Raw genomic sequence first — 27734 nt, 5'->3', positions numbered from 1 at the left:
ATTTCATGCAGGAAGAACAGCACATGCAAAGGCAGAAAGGTGTGGAAGCATCTGGAGTGTTCTGGAATCTGTGGGAATCAGGGTGTATGTGTAGGTATAAGGGGTGTGGGGTAAGGTGGGGCCTGACTGTACATCACCCCAAGGAGTTGGGACTAGGTCCTTTCAGGTGGGGAGGGTCTGAGGGGAAGGGAAGCAGTCACTGTTCCGGGAATCAGCTTGAAGGAGCTGGAGATTTCATATGTGATGAGTTCTCAGTCCGACTTTGGGGAACCTCAGCCTCTCCCTCTCTTAACTGGGGGTAATCAGAGATGGCCAGGCTCCCTGGGAAGTCCTTCTGGCTGTCTAACTGCAGGTGTTCTCTCATCCTATTGCCCTGGAGGAGGAGCCCTTTCCCACCTGCTTTCTCAGAGGGTTGGGGTGAGGTGGCACAATGGCCACGGAAGTAGCTGGCTCTCCAGGGGCCGTGGGGTGCTGGGGTCTTCCCCGCACAGTCCAGAGTGTGTGGAGCCTGGACCTGGGGCACAGGGCAGTAAGAACAGCGTGACCCTCCCATATAAAGACATTGTGAAATAATAGGGATGCAGAAAACAAGAGAGTGGGGTTTGGGCCATCTCTGCCACCTCTGGGTGACTTCGGGCAGGCTTGTGACCCTCGGTACTCAGTCTCCCAGTCTGTAAAATGGGACGGTGCTGCCCTAGGTGATTGTGAGGGTCCCTCCAGCAGGAGCTGGGTGCGGAGGGTCCTTAACCGCCGTTCTTCGGGAGGGGAAGCGGGCGGTGGAGGGAGTGGCCCGGCCCCAGGGAGCCCGGCACCGACCCTCTCGCACCCACTCCCCTCGCCGCCGGAGGAACCCCTGCCACCTGCCCCAGGGGGCCTGGAAAACCCGGGCGCGGGGTGCAGGAATGGGTTCTGGGAGGAGCGCTCCTGGAGCCGGGAGGAAAACCCGGGCAGGATCTGGGGAAGGAGCGGGGCCACGCAGCCCCCAGCCCCGCGCGACGGGCTGGTGCGAGGGGGTTCGACGCCCCCGCGCCGCGGCGGGGACGGGGCGGCCTGGGCCCCGCGGGCCGCCCGGGGCTGCGGGGCTGGCGGCGCGGCGGTGGAGCCGGCGGCGCGGCCCCCGCAGCGGGGCGCGGGTCACGTGTGAGGAGGGGCGAAAGTCTCGCAAAGCGGGGCGGCGTGAGCCGAGTTGGGAGTTCTCGGCGCGCCGCGGGCGGCGGGAGCTCGGGCTCCCGGGCGAGCCGGGGACGCGGCCGGGGCGGGGGCCTGGGTCCGAGACCGCGGGGGCCGCACCGAGGGTGCGCGGGGAGAGAACGACGGAGAAGGACAGAGACGGGGCGGGAGACGGATTTGAGACGCGCAGCGGAGAGACGCGGGGCAGAGGGAGAGGGAGCGGAGGGGAGACTGGGGGGACGAGCGGACGGAGACAGACCCGGCTGGAGGGACGGCGGGAGGGACAGACCGACAGGGGCAGACCCGGGGGCGGGCGGGGCAGGCGGCGGCGGAGCCCCGGCCGGTCGGCCGAGGGGGTCTCGGGGCCGAAGGCGAGCGCAGCGGGGCAGGGAGTGGCGCGCGGGGCGAGGGACCGCGTAGAGCGGAGGACAGCTGGGGGACAGCTGGGGGACAGGCGCCCGTGGCGGGGCGGGGGGCGAGCGCGGGCGACGAGAGCCATGGGCCCCCGGAGCCCCGCGCTCTGAGCCCGGGCCCGGGGCCCGACGATGCTGACAGCCAGGCGGCGCCGAGGGCGCGGCGCGGGGCGGCGCTGAAAGTTGGGCGGCCGGCGGGAGCGGCCCGGGACCGTGCGGCGGCGCGGCGACCCGGAGGCCCGGAGGCCCACGGACATACCCACCGACGGGCGGGGAAGGGGCCGGGCCCGGCCCGCCGGGCTTGCGGGGAGGGGGCTGCGGGACTCCCCCTCCCGGTGGGGACGCCGCCCGACCGCTCCGTGGGATGTAGCGCCGGCTCCCTGCCTCCCGGACACTCGCCGGACCTCTGCCCCGCGGTAAGCCTGGCCCGTGCCCTCCGCTGGCGCTGTCCGCCCGTCTGTCCCGCTCCGCGGAAGTCTGTGTGTCCTGCGCCAGCTGCTTTGACCCCGCGCGCTCAGCACCTTGTCCACGACCGGGTTCCCGCGAATTCCCAGCAGCTGGCGAGCTCTGTCTTTCCGTCTGTCCGGAGCGGCGAGGTCTGGGTTGATGCCAGGAACGGGGGAGAGGTGGGTTGCACTGGCCTTGACCTCCTGCCCCGGTCACGACCTTTCCCCGCCTCCACCCATCCCCAGTTTCTCACCGGGTTTCAGAGGAGTTTCAAGGCAGGTGACTAGTGGCAAGGGGGTGGAGGAGCTCGCCTTCCCACCTCCCCAGCTGCAGCCTGTTTGCTGATGGCCCTTCCATCCGACTGAGAATAAAATCCCACTTCTCATGTCTTGAGCACCTACTTTGGGCCAGGTGACCCCAGGGAGAGAGGACAGGATCCAGTAAATGAGGCATTTCTCATCTCACAGTGGTGGAGACAGCTGTGGGGAGAGGCACAGGCTGCTTTTCCCTCCTTAGAGAGAGGTCTGGGTGAACCCCGGAGCAGGGAAACTTCCCTGCAACGTGCCTGAGTGTCCCCCTACCAGCATCATCCCACTTCCTCCCCTCGCCCAGGCTCCCGGGTGGGGAGAGGGTGCAGGGAGATGGTAGGAGGCAGGAGTGTGGTGGAGGGACTAGAGGCAGGGCGTCCTGGCCAAGCTGGCAGATGAGGGCCTGAAGAGCTGTAAGATGTCAAGCAGCAGGTTGAGAGGCTCAGGAAGGGAGGTCACACTGGCAAGGCCCAGAGAGGGAGCCATACCCTGAGTTCGTGCATGTGTGTGTGCATGCGTGTGTAAAATGTTTATTCTGTGTCTCCTCCGCATCCAGTTCTGTGATCTCCAGAGGGTCAGGACTTTGGGGGCCTGGTGCCAGGACTTTGGGGGCCCGAGAACCACATTATGGCCCTGGCTTGGACTGGGATGAGGGGAACAAAAGGCCAAAGCAGGCAGTGGAAGAAGGGCTGGGGTGCAACATGGCAAGAGAAAGGCCGTTGGCCATTGAGCTGACCCATATCCAAACTAGAGCCTGGAGGACTGAGCCTAGAACATTCCACTCTGTTCTCTACTGGGAGGAGGGGCTCTTTCTGGAGTTTTCTACACTGGGCAGCAGGTCTTATATATCCTCCATTCATGCTCCTAGAAATCCGCTTAGCTAGTTGAGGAACCAGCACCCTGGGCAAGTCACTTGCTCCTTGACCCTCAATTTCCATATCGTGAAATGAGGACACCACTCCCTGCCCCACTGACCTCCAAGGAGGGCCCCTGGGCTCACGTGAGCCATTCATAGGCTGGGGAAGGTGCTGGGAAGATGGGAGTAAGGACTCATTTTACCTTTGGGAAAATGCATAGCTAATGGGGAGGGGTAATATGGCCTGAAATAGAGGGCTGACCAAGGAGAGGAGGGTCCAGGAATTAGAGGGAAGATCTGGGGCTTGGGAGCCATTCTTCAGGATCTCTTGGGTTACCCTTGAAAAGGAAGCTCCTCTCCCAGAAAAAGCCCGCTGACTGGGAACAGACAGCGCTGGCCTTGAGTCTCTGCTGGGTGACCTTGAGTAGCTGTCTTGACCTCTCTGAGCCTAAGTTTCTTCAACTGGAGAATTGGAGATGATGGTACTGACTTCATTGGGTTGCTGAGTGGTTTACAGACTATGCGATGTCTCTGAAAGCAGCTTGCACAAACCTGGAGCATAGTAGGTTCTTAGACATTTGTGGAAGAGAATAGAGAAGCTTTAGGAGATGCTGTGACAAGGTTTTTTAGCTTAGGATAAGAGGGAAGGGGGGAGGAGCAGTGTAGGCTCACAGGGCGGGTTGGTTCTTAATGTGGATCTGGGGGAGGCGGGGGCGAGAATTGAGAGGGGTGTGAGGAGGAGGGGGCCCCTCTGCAGGGACCACTGAGTCACGAGGACATGTAAGCGACATGACAACCAGCAACATGGTAACCAGGAGACTAGTGGCGATGGGAAATGGAGCTGGAACGGTGTGTTGGTTGGGGGGAGGCTCAGGACTGGCAGGGCTAGAGGGGCCAGGGAGCAGCCAGGCTGGCCTCTCAGAGTCAGGAGGGGAGGCCTCCAGTCTAGGTGGGTTGGGGACAGGGAGGCTGGAGTGGAAAGAGGGCAGGCGCCGCTGGGGTCTGCTGGGCAGGGGGCTTCTCCTGCACCTCCCCAGGCTCCTCGCTCCTCTCCTCCACATCTCCACTTTTCATGCCTCTCCCCCTAGAATGCCAAATTTGGCTCACGCAATCTGTCGTCTCTCTTCTGAGATTGGCACCAGGACCAAGCTGAGTGCATTACATCACCACCGCTCCCCCTGCACAGGGAGAAGAGAGGGAGGGCCAGAGGGCCAGGGGACAAGCGGCCAACCCTCAACTTTGTTTCCTGTCTTCCTGCTCACTCTTTCTGCCTCAGCCCCAGATGTGGGGGGCTTCTGGGAGCAGCCAAGTGGGAGGACAAGGGCTCTAATCTTGGGGAGACCCCAGGGTCAGGGCAGGAGGTCAGACCATGTTGCTGTTCCCGTGGTTAGGTGGGACCTGGGAGGCCGGGAGCCTATGTTCAGGACCCCACTGTTTCATTGCCTTGCTACGTGCATGACCTTGGTCAGCCCCCACCCCCACCCCATGCAGAGTCTACATCTGTATAGAGAACAGTTGGCCACTCAAGATCGTGGTGACTTTCCTGAAAAAAGATGCCCTTGAGTTCTGCTGCTCTCCTGGGCACAGGGGAGGAGTCCTGAATATTGAATTGCTCTCTGTGACCTTGAGCAAGTGACTTTACCTCCTTATGCCTCCATCTCTTCGCCTGTGAAATGGGGACAGCAGAAGGTACTTCAAAGGTACTAGGTGTGAAAGAGGGGTACCGGAGAAGAGAGAGGGTCTCTTCAGGGGCCCATGGCTCCTGGCAGGCTAGGCTGGAGGTAGGGGCAGGCCAGGCCTAGCCTTGGAAGGAGCAGTAGGACAGTGTCTCAATTCAGACACAAGGCTTGGAGCTTAAAATTACTGCTCTGGTGCCCTCATTTTACAAAAGTAGAAATCGAGGCCCAGAGAGGGAAGTGGAGCCCCCCAAGGTCACAGTGGTGGTTTGGGGGGGTGGAGGAAGCAGAACTGGGGCCTGAACCCGGGGCTCCTGGCTCCCAGGCCTGCTTGGAAGTGGACAGGCAGGTGCACACCCCCGTGGGACACAGTGGCAAGCCAGGCAGGACCCAGGAGCTTCGAGGGCCCAGTTCTCACTTTGGCTCCCTCCTGTCTCCCTTCCTGCTCCCTGGCCCCATCCCTACCATCCCTGGACATTAATCCCGTCCCTCATTTGGTCTATTTGAAAATCTCCCTTTCAGGTTCATTTAGAAGTCAGTTTCAGGCAGCCCCAGGGCAGGGCAGGCTGGAGTTGGGGTTAAGCTGGAAGGTTGTAGCCCTTCTAGAAGATTCCGAGTGGAGGTAGAGAAAGCGGGGGGGAGGGGGGGATCTATGGATCCCGTGTGAAATGGGGAGCTCCTCAATCCCCCTACCAGAGCTATTCAAGCAGAGCCAGATGAGTATCTGCCAGGAATCCTGACCCGGTGACTCCTTTCGGGGTGAGGTTGAATGACATCTCCACCTCCAAAGTCCCAGGAGTCTTTGATACCCCCCCAGGAGGAGCTGGGAAGCAGCTCCCATCAGGTACCTGTTTCCCAGCAAGGAAACTCACATTGTTGCCAGGCATTGGCCTAGGAGCTTTTGCAAATCCCTTCTCATTTTAATCCTGCAACCCCACAATGTGGAATTGATGTCCTAGTGTTACAGATGGGGGAGCCACGGCTCAGAGAGTCTATGTGACTTGCCAAGGTCACACAGCAGGGAAATGGAGGGGCCTGGATTTGAGTCCAGGCCAGTCTGATTCCTGGAGGCTGTCTCCAGGAGTTCCTTGGGACGAATGGAGAACGTCCCTCCCCTGGGCTGGATCTTGGCAGGAGATGGTCTGTCGCCTGCGTAGCATGTCACCCCGTCAAGGACCCTCTGGGGGCTCCATTCTGAAGAAACACCCAAGGGAGAGCTCATTCTATAAATGGGAAGACTGAGGTTCAGAGACCAAGAATGACCCACCCAAAAGTACCCAGAGAGTTCGATTTGGGCCAGGGCTCTGTCCCCTTCACCAGTGGGCGAGGAGGGGCTTTGGGGCTGACAGTGGCGTGAGGCCTGGGGTTGGGGGTGCAGACTGCTGGGTGATTTGGCAGAGGGCTGAGAGGCTAGGACCATGGGCAGGGGAGTCAAGCTTTGGGAACAGGAAGAGGAACAAGCAGGGACAGCAGGTCCACGTCTGTCCTCCCTGGTCCTGCCCTAGAGCCACCCACAGATGTGTGTCATGCAGCCTGTGAAGTCAGGGGAAACTGGGTAGGACCTGCCCAATGAGAGGGTCTTGGAGCCAGCAACCTTGGGCGTGGTTCCTGTGTGACCTTGGGTCAGTACCTCACCCTCTCTAGCGCGGTACATTCATCCGTGTGACCAAGAATCTGCTTTTATGAATTATTTCCACAAAGTAGCCACCATTGGGCTATGGTCCCAAAGTGCTCTTTCATCCCCACGAGGACCCTGGGCCCTGGGCAGGGGACGGGCAGGAACCCTGGGGGCTGGTCTAACCTTTAAGCTCCGTCAGCCACCAGCCCTCCTTGGGGTGTGGGGGGATCTCCGGGCCCAGCCCTTCTTCTCATCTTTATTTTTCTCCTGCTCCCTCTTCCCCTTGCTATGTGGGCTGATCGCTGCTCAAACTTTTAATTCAGATGGTAATTGAAATAATAATATGGGCTGAGGCCCCTCTGCTTGTGACGATGCAGCTGGTGGAGCGCAGCTATGAATAGGCCTTGAGTCACACGCGCGCTCCTGCAGGCGCGCGGCTCACGGGGTGGTGGGTGGGGTACAGCGTGGGGGGCAGGGTGGGCTCACGCTCCAGGTTGCCATGGGTTTCACCCCAGCTCCCAAAAGCCTGGGCCAGTCCTGCCCCTGTGTCCCACAGTCTGGTCCCCGTGGTGAACCTGAAGACTTGGGGCCTCCGCAGTTCTCTCCATTTGCAGAAGGGGAAACTGAGGTTCAGCCAGGGGGAGTGGCTGGCTGGACACAAGTAGAAAGTGGCTGGGACTGGATTGGAACTGGTGGGTTTTGCCTGATTCTCAGACCACCGTTCTTTTTAGGACACACAAGCCAGGCAAATGGGTAGGAGGAACGCTGGGGTGTGGCCCCCCGCCCTTCCCTTCGCATCCATGCCTTGTCTCCTCCCAACCCGCACACAGTCATGTGCACGCACACTCACACTTGCACACTCACATGCACACCTGAGTTGCTCGGGTAGATGGTGATATTGCTTGGTGGCTGGGGTGACAAAGAGGAATTCTCGGGGTCCAGCTGCAGAGTGGGGGCAACCCCTGTGTGCCAGGCCCTGAGCTGAGCTTTATATTCATTACTTCAGGTAATTTCCCTGCCACGCTGTGAGGACCAACCCATCACTCCTATTTTCAGATGAAAAACAGGCTCAGTGAGAAGCAAGGGTTTGCCCAAGGCCCTGCAGGTAGAAGGGGCTGTAAATCCTTTGTCCTACCTGTGCTCCCAGTTGCAGCCATTCTGGAACCCTCCATTTGGCCTCCTGCAGGTGGGATGATGAGTCTCTGGTAGCCCGGGGCTCCCCTTTCTCTCTGCGATGGTTCCCCCTCTTCCCTGTGGCTACCTGGCCAGTTGTTGACCACCCCTAATCCCAGCAGCAGGAACATCTGGCCTCAGTGGGCAGGGGGAGCTGAGGTGCCCATGAGGGACATTGGCACGTCAAGGAGAGGGGCTCCTGGGAATGATGGCCTCGGTGTTCCAGCCCCAGCCGGAGCTGTGTGGGGAGAAGGCGTTGTCATGGTGACCTATCCGCTGGGAGCTTTGGTCTAGGCCTGTTCAGGTGGGCCCAGTGGGCGGGGCATAGGGGTGCAGTTGGGCAGGATCACCCCCTGGGCCTGGGACGATGGAGAAAGCTCTCCCCAGCTTTACCTGGTCACCTTGATTTGCTCCTATGTCTGCTTTTCCTCCAGCACTCTGATGGGAGCTGGAGCAACTGGACCCAGAGAACACAGTGGTTGCCCAGGGTCCCACAGCAATGGTGGCAGAGCTGGGGCTGGACTAGAACCCAGGGCTCCTCCTGACTCCTCTGCCTTCCAGCCCCAGGGCTGCCGACACCTTCACTCTCTTTCTCAGACACTCCCTATACGACCGGGTTTGGATCTTATCAGTCCCTCTCCTGGGAAACCCCCCAGACTGGAGTGAGGGGAAGGGGCAGCAGCCCTGTGTCCCAGCTGGTGCAGCTGAATTAGGAAGGCTGCCCGAGTCAGGCAGGCCCGGGATCAAATCCCAGCTCAGCCACTTTTCCCACAGGACCTTGACCGGGTTACTGTACCCCTTCCTTAGCTCCTCTATGAAACATGGACAGCCTGTGGTGATAGGGAGATGTGCTTGGCTTTTTCCTTTTGAGGCTCCACCTGGGCTGCAAGGATGGGAGGGGACCTTAGCTAGTCTGGGGAGGAGGGGTACATGCATTGTGAGGGCCTGATCCCATTTCACTGATGGGGAGATTGAGGCATGAGGGAGGGAGTTTGCTCAATCTTGACTTCGTGGCAGAGTCAGCACCAGGTTTCCTATCTGGCCTATGGGACTTCGCAGCAGTCTCTCCCCCACCCCACCCTGCAGCTCCTCTCCCAATCCCCACCCCAAACTCCCTGTAGGAATTTCTCCTCTCCCACCACAGGCCTGAGAAGCCTGGGCCCCCTCTGCCCAGTGAGAGTTAAGGTGCTGCTCGCCTGGAGGACAGATGGAATGGGGCTCAGTGATTCAGGAACCCCATGAGGCCATACAGGGGAGGTGGCAGGCACAGAACTAGAATGGCCCTGGCTATGGCTGCTGTGGGGAACAGAAGGGGCTGCCGCCACTCTGGCACATGGGCATCAGAGCCCTCCACACCCCTCCCAATGGGGAGCTCACTATCTCCCGGGGCAGCCCACTTGTCTCTAGAAGGTTCTGCTAATTGATACCTACCTCCCATTTTGGCCTTTGCTTTGCACTCTGGGACTTGAGGGACCCAGCCTGTTCTTGACAGGAAGGGTGGCCACTTCCCCCTGCCCCCCTCCCCAAGGCTTATCTCCTCTGCCCTCAGTAGTTCCAGTTGAGGCCTATGGATGGGAAACAGAAGATCTGGTTCAAGTCCAGCTCCACCCCTGAGTGGCTGTGTGGCCTTGGGCAGCCTTTTCACCTCTCTGAGCCTCCCTGCCCTGAGCCATAGGGTGGGCTTGTGCCCTTGCATCTGCTGGGGGGGTCACTGGGAAGACCCCATGAGCCTGTGTGTAACAAGGCCTGTTGTTGACATGAGCTGCTGTGTGGCCCAACCATTCAGTGACAACTCCTGGCAGGTTTCCAGGCTTCCAGCCCCCACGCTCACCAGCCATCACCTTCAGACATTGCTTTTCTGGCTAACTTTTGTGCTGAGTCCTGCCCCTGTACCCTCTCAGCCCTCCTGACCTGCTTGGGTGGGGGCAGGACTGGCTGAGCGCCAGTGCCAGGCAGTGCAGCTGCAGCTCCTAAGGCCACCTGACCTTGGAAAGAACCTCCCTCTGTCCATCCCCCAGACTTGGGGCAGGAACAGGGCAAGAGGGAAGAGAGGGAACCGGATGGGGTACAGAGTGGGCCATGACCTCATGCTGGAACTGGCCTGGGTCCCTGAAATGACAGGCCAGGAGACAGAGAGGGGAATGGACGGCCAGCCAAGGAGAGAGTTAGTTACCAGCTGCATCCATAGCATGGCAGAGCCTCACTCCCCATACTCTAGGGGTCTGCCTGAGGAAGGGGTGAGCTACCTGTCACTGGAGGTGTGCCAGCAATTGCCGAGTAGCATCTGTTAGGGAAGCAGAGCCGCAGGTTTTCACACTGGTTCGGGAGAAGGGATTGGACTCAGAACCCAGAGTTCTTATTGTTTGGGCCACAGCATAGCAGTCCTGTGACCTTAAGGACCTAACAGCCTGTTCCAAGAATTCCCCATGACCTCCAACAACTCTTCCCATGGTTGTGCCCCCCCCCCCAAAGCCCATGGTTCAAGCAGGGTCAGTCACAGCTTCAAGACAAGCCCTAGATCCCCATTTCAACCCACTCACAGCTCCTAAAACCCCACAGGTCAGTGTTTTTTAAATTGCATGCAGGTCCTCCCTGGCCAGTGTGGCTCAGTTCAGTTGGTTGAGCATTGTCCTGTGCACCAAAGGGTTACTAGTTCGATTTCCGGTCAGGGCACATGCCCAGGTTGTGAGCTCAATCCCTTGATGTTTCTCTCTCACATCAATGTTTCTCTCTCTCTCCCTCTCCCTTCCTCTCTCTCTAAACAATAAGAACATATTTTAAATGAATAAATAAATTGCATGCAGGTCCTGACCCGTCGGTAGTTGTGAAATTGATTTAGTGAGTTCACTACTTATTTTTTTAAAAAAAAAATTAAAATAGGAAGCACTTTTGCATGTAGTGAGGGCAAGTATTATTTTGTGATGCTTTTGTTTCAGCTTTTAAAATATATATTATATAATGAATAGCAGTGTACAATATGTTTGTTTTTACTCTGGCTCTTGGTCAAAAAGTTTGAAAGCTGCTTCCCTTGCCCAGTAGCCCACTTAGCTCCAGGCCCCGAGCCTACTGTCAACACCCCCACCCCGGGGCCTAGGTCCTGCTCTCTGCCCAGCCCAGCCTTGGCCCAGCCCTGCTTCACCTTTGCGCTCCTTGCTTGCCCCACATCTTCCTGGGGACCTTCTTTCTAAGCCCTCCGGCTGTGCAGACCCTTTCTCTCCTGTCCTCGTATGCTTACATGCAGAGCTCAACAAAACAGGGCTGAGTCTTACTTCTCTTCCCCCAGCACGTAGTAGGTGCTCAGTAAATGCTCATTCCACAGTGATTTCTAGACGCCCTCTGAGCCAAGGCACTGTACTGTGTTAGAGACATACCAGGCAGGAGGGCAGATGCCACTGCAGCTCAACATACGTTTAGGGTGATGAATGAATGAATGAATGAATGAATGAATGAATGAATGAAAGAATGGAGTCTGAGAGTCTCTAACTTCAGCAGCCAGCTGGGCAGATGGGCAGAAATGATGGGTAAGCACCTAGCTCTTCGCCTGCGCCTAGAAGGCATTCTGATAGCGCTAGTCACTCGTGGCCGTGGATGAGCTGGAACGTTGGGGCAGGAGTGGGGCTGAGTGCTCCTCCCGCTCACTCTGACCCTTCTAAGGCCCGTTGGCTGCACCCTGCGCGGCCCTGCACACGTTTCTCCCCGCCGCCCTTTGGAGCTTATCTTTTGGGCCTAGGACACTGGGTATGAAGCCGGCCAGGATGCCCTGATCACCCCCGGGAGGACACCTGAGGGACGCCAGAGGAGAAGCTAGTGGTCTGTGGGAGAGTGAGGCAGAGGCCCGAGGCCTCAGATGTCCTGCCCCCACTCCAGTGTCACAGAAGGTCTCCTTCTGGTCTCCTTTCAGCGGCCACCTTTGTTGAGAGGTTTTCCCTGACTACGGTGACAAAAATAACTCCTGCTTGGTCACGTTCTGTCACATCACCCTGCTTGGGTCCTTTATGGGAATTATGACGGGCTGAAATTATCTTGTTTCTTTGTCAGTCATCAGATGTTTATTGAGCGTCTGGGGCTCAGGGGTGAGGCAGCGATTCAAGGTCCCTGCACTTAAGGAGATTGCAAATGAAATGGGGTAAACGCTGCGAGGAGGTCAGGACGCAGGCGGACGGAGAGTGCCTGGGGCCTCTCGGAAGAGGCAGCCTTGGCATCAAGACCCGCATGGTAGGAAGGTGTGAGCAGTAGTCCTGGGGGATTTCAAGCAGAAGGGACAGCCGGTGTGAAGAGCCAGAGACAGGAATAAACTGGGTGTGTTCGAGAAGAAAGACCCAAGTGGCTGGGAGTGGGGGTGGGGGTGGGGAGCGGAGGGGTTGAGGTCAGAGAGGGGGTCCTCAGACCATGGAGATGGGACTGCAGGGGGAGAGGAGGAGAGGAGGTGCAGGGAGGAGGCTGCGGAGTTGTCTGGTAGTGACGTGGCTCGGAGCAGGGAGCACTCCGCAGGGAGCACTCTGCAGGCTGCGTGGACTGGGTGTGGGACCAGCGTCCAGGTCCCAGCCTGGGGGTTCTCCTGCTTGGGGGAGCTCCTGAACCCCCTGCAGGGATGAACATATCAGCAGCCCCTCCAGGATGTCATGAGGACCTGGACACTAAATGCTACTTATACCACTGACAGTGATTGGCTTTGGAGAGGGTGGAAGGATGACACCAGGTGTTAGGCCTGAGTGGACCCCCTGGGAGGTCACAGACTGAGATGGAGAAGGAGGGGAGGGGCGACCGGTTGGTCTTGGCGATGCTGAGTTTGCGATGCCTCTTAGACATCGGGCAGACACCGGGAGCAGAAGCCGAATTTGCTTGTCCCTGCTGCGGAGGGTGAAGGGGCCAGGTGGCATTTTCAGCCAAGGTGAGCCTGGGCACTGCGCGGGGTGTGCACATGGAGGCCGGAGGTGGGGGAGTCCGGAGGGCAACCAGAGAGGGGCCTTCAGGCCTGGAGGACACAGAGGAAGGCCAGGGCCAGCCAGGGCCTCCATCAGAGCTGCTGGGAGGATGGTGGGCTCAGAGGCACCCTGCAGGGAACTGTGGGGAGAGTGGACGGTAACACTGTCATCCTGTTCAACAAGGGCTTCGGCACTTTACAGTTTATAAACCCTTACCCTCCACTATCACTGTCCATCTTCGCAACATGCCTATGCAGTGAATGTTATTCCTCCCCATTTTATGGATGTGACTCAGAGAGGTTAAGGCATTTCCTCAAAGCTGCACAGCACAGAAGTGAAGCGTTTTCAAGTTTCCTGGGATCACAGTCCCCTTTGAGGACCTTATGAATGCTGTGATCCTTCTCAGAAAAATACACATATGTACACACTAATTTTAAAACTTTTTATGTGCCTTTTTTTCCTATAGGTAATACATTCATATGGTTCTAAAATTAAAAAGACACAACAGGAATACAGTGAGAATTCTTCCTCCCACCCCATCCCCAGCCACCTGCTTCCCCTCCCCGGAGGCAGCCAGTGGCACCAGTCTCCTGGGTCGCCATCCGTAGACAAGCACAGACAAGCAAATATGTGTATCTAAAAATTTCTTTCTCTCCTTTTTTGTACAAACGGTAGATACTATACTTGGTATTCATCACTGTTGCCTTTTCTCACTTAAAACACATCTTGAAGACCCACACCGCTCCTTACAGGGCTCCCTCCTCCTTGCTGCTGGCTGCGTGGTGAGCTGTTCAGGAGGGGCGGCGGGCTGCTTCCAGGCTGGGCTCCCTGTGGGCGTGACTGTCTGCAGGCCGAGGTCCCAGGAGCCCACACAAGTGTCACGAGCAATTCCATGGCTCTCCAAAGCCACCCAGGGCCACCGGGAGCAAGGGAGGGAGTGATCCTGGCACTTGGCTCTGACTCCCCTTCCCTAAACCTCCCGTCTCCCCACACCTCTCCTTAGGTGCATCCTCTGGGCCCAGCTGAAAATGCAGGGAATCCTGTGTGTGTGGGAATGAGGGGCATCAGCCCCCACTCCCCAAAGCTCTGGGAGACACTCTCCCCAACCAGCTGCCCCAGGTCCTGGAGACTTGTTTCCTGAGAGGCCAAGGACAAGGATAGGGCGCAGCGATCTCCACGCCCGTTCCCAGCCCTGGCTGGGATGGCATTCGTGAGCTGTGTGGGGGTCACCTCTGCTCCCCTCCCTGGCCCACCACAGCTACCCCAGCCCCAGCGCCTCCCCTTCTCCTCTGCTCAGGAGTCCGCCCCTCTAGCCCGGGAGGGAGGGACTCCAAGTGGAGAAGCACAGTGAGGCCTGGGCTGGTCAGGGCCAACTGGGCAGCTCTGCTGGACCGCCCTCTCCTGGCTCCGGCCGCTGTCCCCTTGCTCCGCTCGCTGGGCAGCACAGCCTCCCGCCCCTGTCCGGGCCTCCTGTGCGGGAGGCGCTGCCTGGGTCCGAGCCCTCTTCTCTTCCTGTCCCGCATTCCTGCCCTAGGCGGTCTCGTCCACCCTCCCAGGCGGTCAAGCTCTAGCCAGTCTAACTCCGCCCAGACCTTGGGCCTGACATGCCTGGGCATCTCCATCGGGACATTCCAAGGCCACTGCGTGCTGGAAAGTGTCACTCCTCAAACCTGGTCCTCTTTCAGTGGCCCACTCCTGTCACCCCTCTTCCCAACTTCCCCATCCAAGCCACCCCTACCCCGGCTCCTTGTCCAGTGTCCCGAATCAGCTCACTTCTCTCGAGCTCCACTGCCCCGGCCTGGCAGCTCTGAGCCACCGCCATCGCCTGCGTGGGCAGCAGCGGGAGCCCCTCGCCGGCCTCCTGCTTTCACTGTGCCCCGCACGCTTATTCCCGTGTGCGCACCGTACTCGGACAGCGGAGGCCTCCGAGGCCGGACAGGCGGGTGCCCCTGGGCTACACCGAGGATATTTTCTTGAGCCCGGTGGCGGATACACAGGAGTTATTGTATCACTTCTCATTCCTCCTTCTCTTAAAGATTCACATGAAAATTCAAAAGACCAAACCAGGCGAAACCCGCTTGCCGGTTTCCCACGGCCATGAGGATGAAACCCACGGCCTGGGGCCTCGGCCTGGGCGATTCTCCCTCTTGCTCACTTCACTCCTGCTACTTGTCCTTGCTGAAGATTCTCAGGACACCAAACTTTCTGGAATGTTCTACACCCCACTGTCCACACAGACACACAATTCTCTTGACAACTTGACTCCCACTTATCACTCAGGTCTCAGCTTAAATGCGACTTTCTCAAAGAGGCCTTGGGGACCCCCCCACGAAACTAGAGCCTCCTGTCTTCTCTCTCACCATGAAAGACGTTTTCTTCTTCCAGAGCTTACACTTGCTGGCTGTCACTTCTGCTTGTTGTGTGTAGAGCTTCTCTCCGCAGCTGATCCATAAGCTGGGTGAGTCTGCGCCCGGTCTGACCCACAGCAAGTGTGCAGTAAATAGTCACTGAGGGAGCGACCTCAGGGCGAGTGCGCAGCAGGCCAGCTCCTGAGCCACAGCAAGGCGGTGGGGGCGTGAATCTCGCCGCCAGTGAGACTGGGGTTCTGGAGAAGAGAAGCCTTTCGGGGAGCCCGCTGGCCTTCAGATCCTTGTAGGAGGAGGGTCACAGGTGTTTGGGTGGCCGCTTTGATGGGTGGGACAGTCTAGCCATTAGAAGTGGCTCCTGGGGGGGCGGGGTGAGTTCTCCATCAGGGGCCAGGTGTCAGCGATGCAGCAAAGGGCTTACTGGCAGGTTGGCACAGTGGCCCTTGAGCCCTCCAGCCACCAGCCAGCTACCACCTGGCCATGACCAGAAGTCCTGTTTGACATTCTGGGGCACTTGCTTTCTAAACCTCTTCACCTGCAGGCTGAGTGGCTGGGGGAGAGAGACGGGGTGCAGAGCTGGAAGAACAAGCTGGTTCACCCCACTGCTCAGAGGCCCTCTGGAGCCGAGTCGCCTGTGTGTCTAGGCTCTGGCTGGACCTGAAATCAGAGACCCGAGTCCTGGCTCCCACATCCTATGGCCCCATTCCTCATCCCAATAGGACTGAATTAACAGACCCGGCACATAGTGGGGCTTGATGAATGTTTACTGAGTGGAAGACATGTGGGACATGACCGTGTTTCTTCGAGGCAGGAGAACAGCGTCTAATGCATATGCTCTGGTATCGACCATGGGGGTCCAAATCCTGACTCTAGCACTTATGAGCTGTGTGAACTTGGGCGAGTTGCTGGACCTCTCTGTGCCTTCTGAAGTGGGGATAATATGGTACCTTCCTCTGAGGTCATGGTGAGGATGGCAGGCATTGATCCTAGGGAAGCACTCAGAACTGAGCCCGCACAGAGGAAGTGGGTGCTAGAGGCTCCGGGCGATTTTGCAACGTCATTTGTCCGCCGAGGGAGGTGCTAGGTGAGCAGTGGGATGTCAGGGTTCAGAAGAAGGTGTGGGGGAGGAGCAGCGTTCACTGAGCACCCACTGTGTGGCCTGCACTTTTATGACAATTGACAGCCTGTGTCTGGCCCTCAGGACCGCTGTGCAAGGTAGGCATTAATTACTATGTTCCTTCCCAAATGGGGACAGTGAGGCTCAGAGAGGTCAAGGAACCTGCTGGAGCCTGCTTCCGGCCCAGCCCTCTTTACGATCTTATGAGGTAAGGACTATTATTAGCCCCACCAAAGATGAAGAGTGCAGGGACCAGAGAGGTTAAGAAACTTGCCCAAGGTCACAAAGGCAGAAAGTGGACAGAGGCTCCGTAGTCAAAGCCACTGCACTGGGAGGGGGAAGATATGGGCTCTCAACATTCACAACGAGAAGAGAGTCAGATCTCCCAGGATCCAAGGAGCAGGACAGGGGCCTGTAGAGGGCTATGGGCAGGAGGGGACACCCTGTCACCATTTCCCCCATGGCTAAATCCATCCTCAGCCTCCTTTTATTCTGAGGAACACAGCTCAGCTGCCTAGTCCTTGAGCCCTTTCCCTCCCCTGCAAAGCCCTGTGTATTAGAGTTGAAAGGACCCCCACCCTAACTAGGTAGTCAGGCCCAAAAGGCCTCCTTCAGAGCTGGAGTAGGGGGCAGGCTCTGTGCTCCTCGGGGACTGGGAAATGGGACAATGGTGTGAGTTCCTTCTACCTCCCCAGGGAGACCTTCCCACCCTCTAGAATCCTTTCTGGGTGCACGGAGTTGGTCCCTTGGCCCCGCCCCACCCCCCTGTGCCTGCTCCCTATGGTAGAAGAGTCAGTCTCCCCATCCAGACCCCAGAGAGGCTCGGGGATGGGGGAGCTGATCAGACAGGAACACCCAATGGATCACCGGCCTTATTTCAGACCAGGCTGGTGCCTTGTTTCATTACATCTTCCCAGCTCTCCTTCCAGGGAGCAGTTATGTCCCTGCGCCCCATTTTCAGGCAGACAGGAGTAGCTAGCCCGTGGCTTGAGCAGTTAGCGGTGGAGCCAGGGCTGGAAGCCGGTTTTCTTCTTCATCGGCCCCCTCCTCGTATTCTGCGCATTCCCCCCCCAACGCCTGTCGGACGGGGAGGGAGGCCCCGCCATCACTGTCTCCACTTTGCAGATGAAGACCCTGAGGTCCAAAGGGGGTACACTAGGAGGGGACAGAGCTGAGACTGAGAACCAGGGCTTGCCACCCAAACACAAGCGTTCAACCAGCGCATTATTTTCATAACGTGGAAAAGAAGTCTGGGGTGCAGACAGTGAGGTCCACGGGCTCAGAGGAGGTGGGGCTGGCAGCTGGCAGTGCAGCCAGGGAAGGCTTTGGAGAAGGGGGGGGCTGGGGACCAGGGTGAGTCAGGGACCCGGAGCCAGTCAGACCTGAGTTGGAATTCCAGCTTTGTCACTTCTACTGTGTGACCCCCAATCTGTGTCCCTCCCCCTCCCCCTCCCCCATCCCAGCCTGTGATTCTTTAGCTGGGAAGAGAAATACTAGCCCTGCCTGTGCCATGGTAGGTGCTTAACAAATACCTGTTAAGTACACGAAAGGTTGCTGATGCTTCAGTGAGATGGACCAGGCAGTTCTAGAGGGTTCGTTCCTGGGTGCCGCAGATGATGGTCCAGCTGGACCCCGTGGCTGAGCTGTGTGGCCTCAGACAAATCCCTTTACCTCCTGTGTTGTCCGGCCCAGTAACGAGATGTATAAAGGCCCTGCGGGCTGGCAAAGTGCCCCCGAGTGTGGGCTTCTGCCCCTTCCCTCCTGCCCTCTGGGGGGTGAGTGTGGACTGAGCCGCCCTGGGTCTCAGACTCACTCCTGCTGCTGCTGTCTGGGGCTGGAGGCCACCCGAGGCGCGGCCCCCATGTGTCCCACGCGTGGTGAGGATGCGCACGGGGAGACTCGCCCGGTTGCTGGAACCCACCGGGGCTGCTGCCACTCTATCAGCTTTTCATTTGCAAAGGAGGAGAGGCATTCAGTGTCACAAAATCAGAGGGAAAATCAGGGTCACAAAAGCAGAGGTGACAGGAGCGGGGTGTTCTTCCTATGTCCTCTGGACCCCTGGCAGGCAGGGTCTCCAGCCCCCTTACCCCCTGCTGGTCACCTTCACTATCTCCCTGGGGTCCTTGGCCAACTGCTGACTCACCTTGCCACATCCCTGCTCCCTGCCTCAGTTTCCCTAGTTGTCCAATGAAGTCTGGACTAGGGGCTTCAGATTTTGGACATTCACAACACAGTAAACTTTAAAAAAAATTTTTTTTAATCTTTATTATTGAAAGTCCCACAGTAGAATTTTTTAAAAAGTGGTAATTGACACAGCATTGTCATTTCTTCACTTTGCCAAGAAAGGACACTAAATTTGTAAAAAGCAGCCAGCATGTCGCATCCCCATCGTTGCCCCAAAGAAAGAATCTTTACCACAAAAGGAGTCCCGGGATGCAGCCGTAGACGAAAGGGCAGTGCCTAGAGGAAGCACCCAGGCAGGAAGAAGGACTTGCTTGAGGTCCCCCAGCAAGGCTATGAGAGGGACCCCGCCTCCCGGGGCCTCCACGTCCCAGCAAGCAGATTAGACCAGCTCCCTGCCTTCCAGGAAAGTGCAGTTTATTGCAGACGTGATACAGGCCCCTAAACAACCGGGTACACATGCGTGCTCTCTCTCTCAACACATATATTCAGAAGAGCATGGTGCCGAATTGCCAATGCCTCTCGCCCATCTTTTGCCGCCTGTGCCCCTTCTCTGTTGCTCTTTTCCCTCGGGCTATTGTGCCTTCATCAGGAAGCCCCATGTGACAAACAAGGGAAAGAAAACCTGGCCCTCTTCCCGTAGTTGTCACATGGAGGCACAAGGCCAGGCTTCGTACTTTTCACTTTTTGGTCGGGCACGGTGCAGTCTGCCCACGCGCTGGCAGGTGGGCCTCTCGTTTCTGCCCGGAGTGACAGAGGTGTTCTCTTATTTGTGCAGGTCCCTGCAGGCAAGGGGCTTTAGGGGGACAGGCCACACACAGGCTCCTCCGTGCTGGAGGGTGCTGGGTCTGGGGGGCGCACCTGTGCCCGGAGGCAGCTTTCCCCACCGCCCAGGAATAAACATTTCTGAGTACCCCGAGGCAGCACGGGCCAAGGGCGGGCACGGAGCAGGGGCTCAGGAGCATTGCTGTGACCAGGAGAGGAGGCGCAGGGGGAGGGGGTGATGCCTGGGCCTGGGGTGATGGGCTGGGGTGAGGACTGAAGTTGGGAGTATGAGTGTAGGGGTGGGGATATGTGGAGCCTTGGGGCTGACCCTGGGCATGGGCTTGGCCTAGACTCCTGTCATTTCTACTCACAAATTGAGAACAGTGGACTGTGCTGGGGAGCGGGGACCTCGTGGAGAGCCCTCTCCTGCAGACCAGAACCTCCTCCAGCTCAGGGACAGTCCCTCTGGGCAGAGAACCAGGGGTCCCCTGGCCTTGGACAAGGCTCTCACCCTCTCTGGGCCTCAGTGACCTCATCCATGAAAGGCTAGGTCACCACACTTTGTCCCCTCTGCCACTTTCTTGGAGACCTGTGGTCTGTGGGGCCAGGGCCTGCTGGGGCCAAACCTCACCTCAGTGCCCTCCAGGGAAGAAGCTCCCCTTCCCAGGGGCACCTTCACCTTCTGCCAGGAGCTCTGGAGTGGGAGTGAGGAGGCCGGTCCACCCCCTCTTAGCAAGTCTGTCCCAGCTCTGGCTTCCTTGGCCTTAGATGCAAAATGAGGGTCTTAAAATCAGGGATCATCTGTTCCTACTTGCTCTGGTTCCTCAGTGACATTAATAGAGGCATTTACGACGAAGGGACAGAGCAGAGATGTTGAATGAAGGAGGATCTCCCTGCAAACTGTTTCTGGCCTAGAAGGTGCACCCAGCACCCTGGCTGTTGTGACTCTGGGAGAGGTGGCAGAGAGAGCCGGGGATGCCCAGGTGAAATTTTGATCCCTAAGGGCCAGCATCATGCGCCATCATTACCCGTTAGGTCTTCAGGCTGATGAGTCTCACCGATCCCATTTTCCAGATGAAGGGACTGAGGTTCAGGTCAATCAAGTAACTTGCGCAAGTTACATGGTGGACCTTGGACTTCCATCCAGGACTGTGGGACCCAGGGAGCTCCTCTGAGGGGGAGAAGGGAGAAGAACCCAGAGCAGGGGTGGGGTGACCGTGGGGGAGGTGGGCGCAGGGCTCAGTCTCCCTGGGCTGAGAGGGCGTTTCTCCCTGGAAGAGGCAGGCTCTGGAGCTGTTGATCTCTAAATTACAGCGTTGGTGCGCACCGGTTGCTGCGGCAACCGAGTTGTCCTGAACCGGGGAAGTGTATAAACATTGCCACAGATGCACAATTAGATCAGGAAGAAGAATAGAACAGAAAATAGAAACTTTCAGCCTTATATAATTCCGGGCCAAAACGTTACCAGGAACCGAGGCTTGGGCCGGCCCTGCCAGCCGCTGGGGCAGCACCATCTCTCTCTCCTGGGGCAGTGGAAGGGAGGGATGAGGGAGGGTCTGCCCTCCAGGGGCCCAGCTGGTGCGCCCAACACCCGCCACCCGCCACCCGGTGGGGTGAGGGGCCGCCTCTGCTGAAACAGCTGGGGATGCTGACAGCCCAGTCCTGCCTCTGCCAGCTTCCTCCTGCTCCGGGGAAGCGGGAAGGCAGGCAGGAGGGCAACTGGCTCTCACCGAGCACCTACCATCTCCTTGAGTCCTGTGAGGTAGGGTTTGGTCCCTATTTTACTGATAAACAAAGTGAGGCGCAAAGAGGTGAAATGCACTGTCCGAAGGTGACACTGCTGGTCAGTGGGTGTGTAACCTCCCCCACTCGGAGTCTCCACACCGTGGACTCATCGATGTTGACAGCACGTGGGGGCTAAGAGCTAGACTCGCCTGGGCTTGGACCCACCTATCAGCTGTGTGGCCTTGGGCAGGTCACTGCCCCTCTCTGAGCCCCTCTTCCCTTTCTTATGGGAATAGTGATACCTACACAGGAGCCAGGCCAGGGTTCCCCCTTCCTCTGTCTTGACCACCGTTGCTGTCTTCACCCACCACTGCTCCCAACAAGTCTGGGGACACGACAGGAACAGAGGTGGGGATGCAGGTTCCAGCATTGCCCAGTAGGACTTTCTACAACAATGGAAGTGTCCTGTATCAGCTCTGTCCAGGAGGGTCGCCAGCAGCCACGAACACCTGAATTTGAAACATGCCTGTGCAACCGTGGAACTGAGTGAAATTTTTATTTAATTTTAAGTAAATATAAAGAGCCACAGGTAGCCAGTGGTTATCATATTGGACAGGACAGGAGAACATCCAGCCCCCCAAAGACCCAAGAAGGCAGAGGCAGAACCCAGGGAGGTGAGCTGGGGCCAGAGCACTCACAGCTCCCTCTGCTCAGGGCTACTGCTGGGAGGCTGGAGCCAAGATGAGCACTGGGAAGCTCGGGCTTGGAACCGCGGGCAAAGGAGGGTTGTGGGGGGCAGCGTGAGGGGCTGGGACTAGGACCTGGATCCTGGACGCCTCAGCTTCTGGCCTGGCAGAGAGCCCCCAAACCCGGAGCTGGGCTAGCCACGGAGGCCTGGCTCAGGTCCCGACACTCCCACACTGTCGTCAGAACCACCTTCACTGTCACGCTCTGCTGGCCAGGGCGGGGGAGGTCTCAGGTGCCAGTCCGGGCTCTTCCCCTTCTGAGTATCTTTGGGTGGGGGCCTTGCCACCGGAGCCTGGGTTCCCGGGCCCTCGGAGAGGCCACCCCGACGGCAGCCCCTTGCCCCCAGCATCTCACGTGTCTGGCTTCCCCCTCTCGCCCAGGCCCTGTGTCTTCCCAGGTGACCACGCCTGCTTCAGGACATGCTCGGGCACAGCCGCAACGGGCAGGCCCACGTGCCCCGGCGGAAACGCCGCAACCGCTTCGTCAAGAAGAACGGCCAATGCAACGTCTACTTCGCCAACCTGAGCAACAAGTCGCAGCGCTACATGGCGGACATCTTCACCACCTGCGTGGACACGCGCTGGCGCTACATGCTCATGATCTTTTCCGCGGCCTTCCTCGTCTCCTGGCTCTTCTTTGGCCTCCTGTTCTGGTGCATCGCCTTCTTCCACGGTGACCTGGAGGCCAGCCCAGTGGTGGCCACGGCGGGGGCCCCCGTGGGCAGCGGTGGGGCGGCCCCAGTGACCCCCAAGCCATGCATCATGCACGTGAACGGCTTCCTGGGCGCCTTCCTGTTCTCGGTGGAGACGCAGACGACCATCGGCTACGGGTTCCGGTGCGTGACGGAGGAGTGCCCGCTGGCGGTCATTGCCGTGGTCGTCCAGTCCATCGTGGGCTGCGTCATTGATTCCTTCATGATCGGCACCATCATGGCCAAGATGGCCAGGCCCAAGAAGCGGGCGCAGACACTGCTGTTCAGCCACCACGCGGTCATCTCGGTGCGTGACGGCAAGCTCTGCCTGATGTGGCGCGTGGGCAACCTGCGCAAGAGCCACATCGTGGAGGCCCACGTGCGGGCCCAGCTCATTAAGCCCTACATGACCCAGGAGGGCGAGTACCTGCCGCTGGACCAGCGGGACCTCAACGTGGGCTATGACATTGGCCTGGACCGCATCTTCCTGGTGTCGCCCATCATCATCGTCCACGAGATAGATGAGGACAGCCCCCTGTACGGCATGGGCAAGGAGGAGCTGGAGTCCGAGGACTTTGAGATCGTGGTCATCCTCGAGGGCATGGTGGAGGCCACAGCCATGACCACCCAGGCCCGCAGCTCCTACCTGGCCAGCGAGATCTTGTGGGGCCACCGCTTCGAGCCCGTGGTCTTCGAGGAGAAGAGCCACTACAAGGTGGACTACTCGCGCTTCCACAAGACCTACGAGGTGGCCGGCACGCCCTGCTGCTCCGCCCGGGAGCTGCAGGAGAGCAAGATCACGGTGCTGCCAGCCCCGCCACCCCCGCCCAGTGCCTTCTGCTACGAGAACGAGCTGGCCCTGCTGAGCCAGGAGGAGGAGGAGCTGGAGGAGGAGGCGGCCGCGGCGGCCGTGGCCGCGGGCCTGGGCCTGGAGGCAGGCTCCAAGGAGGAGGCGGGCATCATCCGGATGCTCGAGTTCGGCAGCCACCTGGACCTGGAGCGCATGCAGGCCACCCTCCCGCTGGACAACATCTCCTACCGTAGGGAGTCGGCCATCTGACCTCCGGGCCCTGCCCGCGTCGCCTCCCACAAGAGCCCCTGCTGGGGGGTGGGGTACAGGACACCCCCTCCACACTCAGGACAGACCTGACCCTGGCTCCTTGAACCTTCTGGAGAGAGGTGGGGGCTTCAAAGCTGAGGGACCTCTTCCTACTGACTCCAGAACGCAGGCCTGGGAAGGGCCCAGGAAACCCTCAGCCCTGTCACCCGGGTTCCCAACGCCTACCTGCTGGTGGTTCGGGGCCCACAGACTCACCACCCTTTCCCCACCCACCCTTCAAGGACGTGCGCCCTTTGTTCTCAGAACCTTGGGGAAAGCGGCTGGACTTCTGGAGGGTGGGCATCATAGGGTCTGGGGTGGGCAGGGGGGGAGTTTTGGGGGAGGGAGGGAGGAGTGCGTTTCTTTTGCATGACTGTGACCTGTTGTTCATGACTTTCTTTTGTAAATATCTATAAATGGAGAGAGATGGAGGCACCCAATCCACCTTCTGCCATTTGTACCTGCAGGACAAGGAGGCGCAGTCCCACCCTGTGCACCCCCCACCCCCCGCAAGCCTCGCCCCTTCCCCTGCCCATCTGGCTGGTCCCTTGAGCCCTCAAAGCCAGCCATCCTGGTGCCTGGATGGTGCTGGTTTGGGTGCAGAGGTGGGACCCCAAGGGACAAAGGCCATCCCTCTCTGTGGTTTCTCCAAGCCCCCCGGGCCCAACCCAGATTGACAATGGAGTTTGTAACTATATATTTTTAATAAAGTATATGGTCCATTGGGGTAGGTTGGTTGAAGATGGAGGGTTGGGAAGAAGAGATAGATAGAGAGAGGCCAACGTGATGTGGGTGTTATATGTGTGGTATGTGTGTGATCCGTATGTGTATATGGTGTGTATGTGTGTGGTATGTGTGTGATCCGTATGTGTATATGGTGTGTATGTGTGTGGTATGTGTGTGATCCGTATGTGTATATGGTGTGTATGTGTGTGGTATGTGTGTGATCCGTATGTGTATATGGTGTGTATGTGTGTGATCTGTATGTGTGTGATCTGTATGTGTGTATGTGTGTATGTGTGTTATGTGTGTGATCCATATGTGTGTATGTGTGGTGTGTAAGTATGCTGTGTGTGTACATGTGCATGTTATGTGTGTGTGTGTGTTGTGTGTGTCATGCCTGTGTGTATTGTGTGGGGGGTATGGATGTGTGTATGGTACATATGTGTATATGGATAAGTGTGTGTCTGTGTGTGTGTGTCCCTTTCTGAAACACCAACCCTTGGAGGGAACTTTGTCACCTGCCATTCCCCTTCCTGGGAGCCAGTGGGAAGGATTCTGAGTGGGCCTCAGAGGCTTGAGTGGGTCTGAGTTAGAGCTTTGCTACCTTCTAGCTGTGTGGCTGCAAGTTGTCCATCAGTTTTGCCTCAGTTCATCACCTGTAGAATGGGATGAACCATTCCTCCCTCCCAAGAGGTGAGGGACAGGAGAATCTTGTGTGGATGTCAGCCAACCCTTTATAACTCAGGGGAAGTGGGAAGGGCCCACTGACTTACAGCCCCGCACACCCATGCACACACACACACACACACACACACGGGCTGGGCTGATCAAGTTGGCCGCAGGACACTGTGGTGGGAAGGGCTCTGGGAGCAGCTGGGAAACCTGGTCATAGTCAGACTTGGTCTCTGCCTTGCTGTGAGGCCTTGAGTAAGTCCTTTCCCTTCTCTGGGCTTCAGTTAGCCAGTGCTATGTAACAAACCACCCCAAAACTCAGACAAGGGTTTCTTTTCTCAAGCCTCTATGGGTGGGCTGGGTGGCTCCTTATCTGGTTTCTTCTGGGCTCACTCCAGGCGCTATGCTCAGCTGGAATGTCAGCTCAGCTGTGAGGCCAAGATGGCCTCGCCACGTCAGGCAGCTGGTCTGGCTATGGCAGGGGCCTCTTCTCCTTCACCAAATTCCTTCGTGGTGTTTCAGGCAGCAGCTGCAAGGCCTCTTGAACCAGTCCAGGTCACGAGGCCAACCCAGGTTCAAAGGGGGGGGAATTGGGCTCCGCCTCTTGGGAGATTGGTCAAGTCACGTTGCAGAGGGCGAAGGCACCAGGATGGGACTGTGGCCGTAACTTGGTCGTCTACCGCGGAACCTTTGGGTCTGAGGGTTACTCCCATCTCTAGCTCTATTCAACTGTGTACCCAGCGTTCGGTGTGCAAGGAAGCAGAGGGCACCCTCTTCATTCTCAGGAATCTTCTATGCAAAGGTGCCAGCTACCTCAGGAAACACAGGGAACCAACAGGCAAGCTCACCCACTGTGAAGTACTGTGCACTGCTTTGTGAATGACCCGTTTCACCAGCGCTGGCAGCATGGCTGCCATTTGGGTAAATCACTGTGCGTCCCATGTGCTTCAACAGCTTAATAAAAGAACATGAGGCGTCTTTCCTGGAGATAGAGGCTCCCTGGGATCCAAGTCCCCCAACAAATAACTCATCATGTCTCTCATTTGCATAACATCTTTCACATCCTTTAGTTCACTGAGTTCCTGCCAAACCCCAAGAGGTAGGTAGGACAAGGACTTGGCCTCAGATGAGGACCTGAAGACCCCGAATTAAGGGGCTGGCTTGAACCAAGGTGACAACTGCCAGCTTCCCCTTCACTCCCATCCCCCCGCAGGCAGGGGCTACGTGAGCAGCCCAGCTGCCAATGCTCTTGGAAGGGCCCCTGGTGCCCTTCTGCCAGGTGGGAGCACCCCGGGGGGTCTCACCCCCCACAAGCCAGGGGCTCATCAGAGATGTCCCTCTACCCAGCCCCTGCAGGCCCTGGGAAGACCTCACAGGGTCTCAAGCTCACCTGTCTGCTTCCTTCAGGCAGACACCTGGGTGAGCAGCAGTGACTAAAGATGACCTCGGGCTCAAGCAACTTAGCCTCAGGACCTTCCACCTGGGACACATCTTAGAGGTTACCCAGCCCACACCCACGAGGACAGGAGGGGAGAGGTACACGCAAGGCTCTTCCTAAGATGGCCTCCCATCCAGAGTGACGTGGGGGCGCTTCAAAGTCCCTCCCAAACACTTTCCTCGTCACCAGTTTGTCATTGGCTCAGACACTAGTGACAGTGACTCCTCTAGGAGGCCTCTTTGTCAACATCGAGCTGACCTGGGGGACACAGGAGAGGCAAGTTTTGACAAGAGCCCATAGCAAGGACTTTCTGGGGTGCCAAAGCGAAGTGCCATTGTGGGCACTGGGGGTGGGCATGGGGAGGGCACGGGAGAGGGGGCCACAGGGTTGGGAGAGGCTAGCACACAGCTGCAGGGGGGCTGGGAGGCTCGGCTGCAGCCCTGCTCGGCTCCGCTCGGCTCCCTGTTGACTCACCTGCCTGCTCCCACCTGTTCCCCTTCCACAGCCCTCCCACCTGCCTTCCCCCGCCCCCGCCCCATCTCCCTGGCTGCAGGCTCCTGACGGCGCTGAGAGGGGGATCACTGTATCTGGGGGTGTACGAGCCTTAGCTATCGAGGCGCTTGGACTGGCGGAAATGGACTGGCTGAAGGGGCCCCTTCCTCACCCCCCATCGTCCCTGCCCTGCACTCTCGCTTCCCCCTCGGGTCACAGCCCAGGGGAGGGGTGGGAGGCAGGAGAGAAGGAAGGGGGGGCAGGAGGGGAGAGGAGGCAGCGTAGCCTAAGGATGCTGAAACCTGCCCCCTGTCTTGCCTAAAATCCCACCATCCAGGCCTAGTTCTTGGGGGCTCACCTTTGCTTCCTTCCGGCCCACGCCTGAAACACTTGTTCTCCCTGTGGACCCAAATCGCTTAAAGAAGCAGAGAGAAGAGCCCGGAAGGCGGTGGGCAGCTGGCCGGGCCTGGCCGCCTGAGTCCCCTCCTCGCTGCCTGTGATCGTCCGCTCCCCGGGCCTGGCTTTCTCGCCGTCGCTTTCCCTGGGTACTGGCTTCCCTCGGTGTTGATGGGCTCTCCGTGCTTTCCATTTCTAATGACAACGCAATGTTCACAGGAGCACAGCGCCCAGCGGGCCGACCCCTCACTTACAGGTGGGGGAACTGAGGCCCAGAGGGGCGTAGCCGGGATCCCGCTGCCCTGGGTCCCAGCCCGTCCCACCGCCGCACGCGGAACCGGCCACATCAATTCTGGGGTCTGTTGCAAAGTGAAAATGTGTGTCCCTTGTTCAAAAGTTGGGGAAACTGCCATTAAAAACACTAAAGTTACAGCGTCTCCTTTCTTCAGGTAACCTCCTCTGCTTATGCGCCGTTGTCCCACTGGACTTACCTGCAAAACACAAGTTCAAAGAGAAAATGAAGAATTTCAGCAATGTCATCCCAATAAATTCAATTAAAAAAAAGAAAAGAATTTCCAACGGAGGCCGCGGAGCATGAAGCCAAACCCGGGCCCCCAGGAACCCCCGGCTCCGTGGCCTGCCTTCCCCAGCGTCTCCAGACCCTGTCTTCCCTCCTCCTCCGCAGGGCTGTGCTCGGCACCTCTGCAGTTTTCTGTTCCTGTTGTTTCACTTTTTC

At 58.3% G+C, this 27734-nt stretch overlaps 1 protein-coding gene across 1 annotated transcript; it reads left to right on the top strand.

The window, feature by feature from the left end:
* Positions 1–1888: 1888 nt before the first annotated feature.
* On the top strand, positions 1889–24005 carry KCNJ4 (potassium inwardly rectifying channel subfamily J member 4). The gene is made up of 2 exons (XM_081128856.1): positions 1889–1999; positions 21868–24005. Exon 2 carries the CDS (start codon positions 21907–21909, stop codon positions 23236–23238), a length of 1332 nt encoding a protein of 443 aa, XP_080984982.1. The 5' UTR covers positions 1889–1999; positions 21868–21906; the 3' UTR covers positions 23239–24005.
* Positions 24006–27734: the final 3729 nt, after the last annotated feature.

Source organism: Miniopterus schreibersii (genome assembly GCF_964146895.1).
Source record: "Miniopterus schreibersii genome assembly, chromosome: 2".
NCBI lineage: Eukaryota > Metazoa > Chordata > Mammalia > Chiroptera > Miniopteridae > Miniopterus > Miniopterus schreibersii.
Note: the sequence above shows the minus strand (reverse complement) of the source record. Positions and strands in the feature narration are given on the sequence as shown.

Excerpts from the sequence above, each read along its gene's own strand:
- KCNJ4 (XM_081128856.1), top strand. The coding sequence starts at position 21,907 with ATGCTCGGGCACAGCCGCAACGGGCAGGCCCACGTGCCCCGGCGGAAA.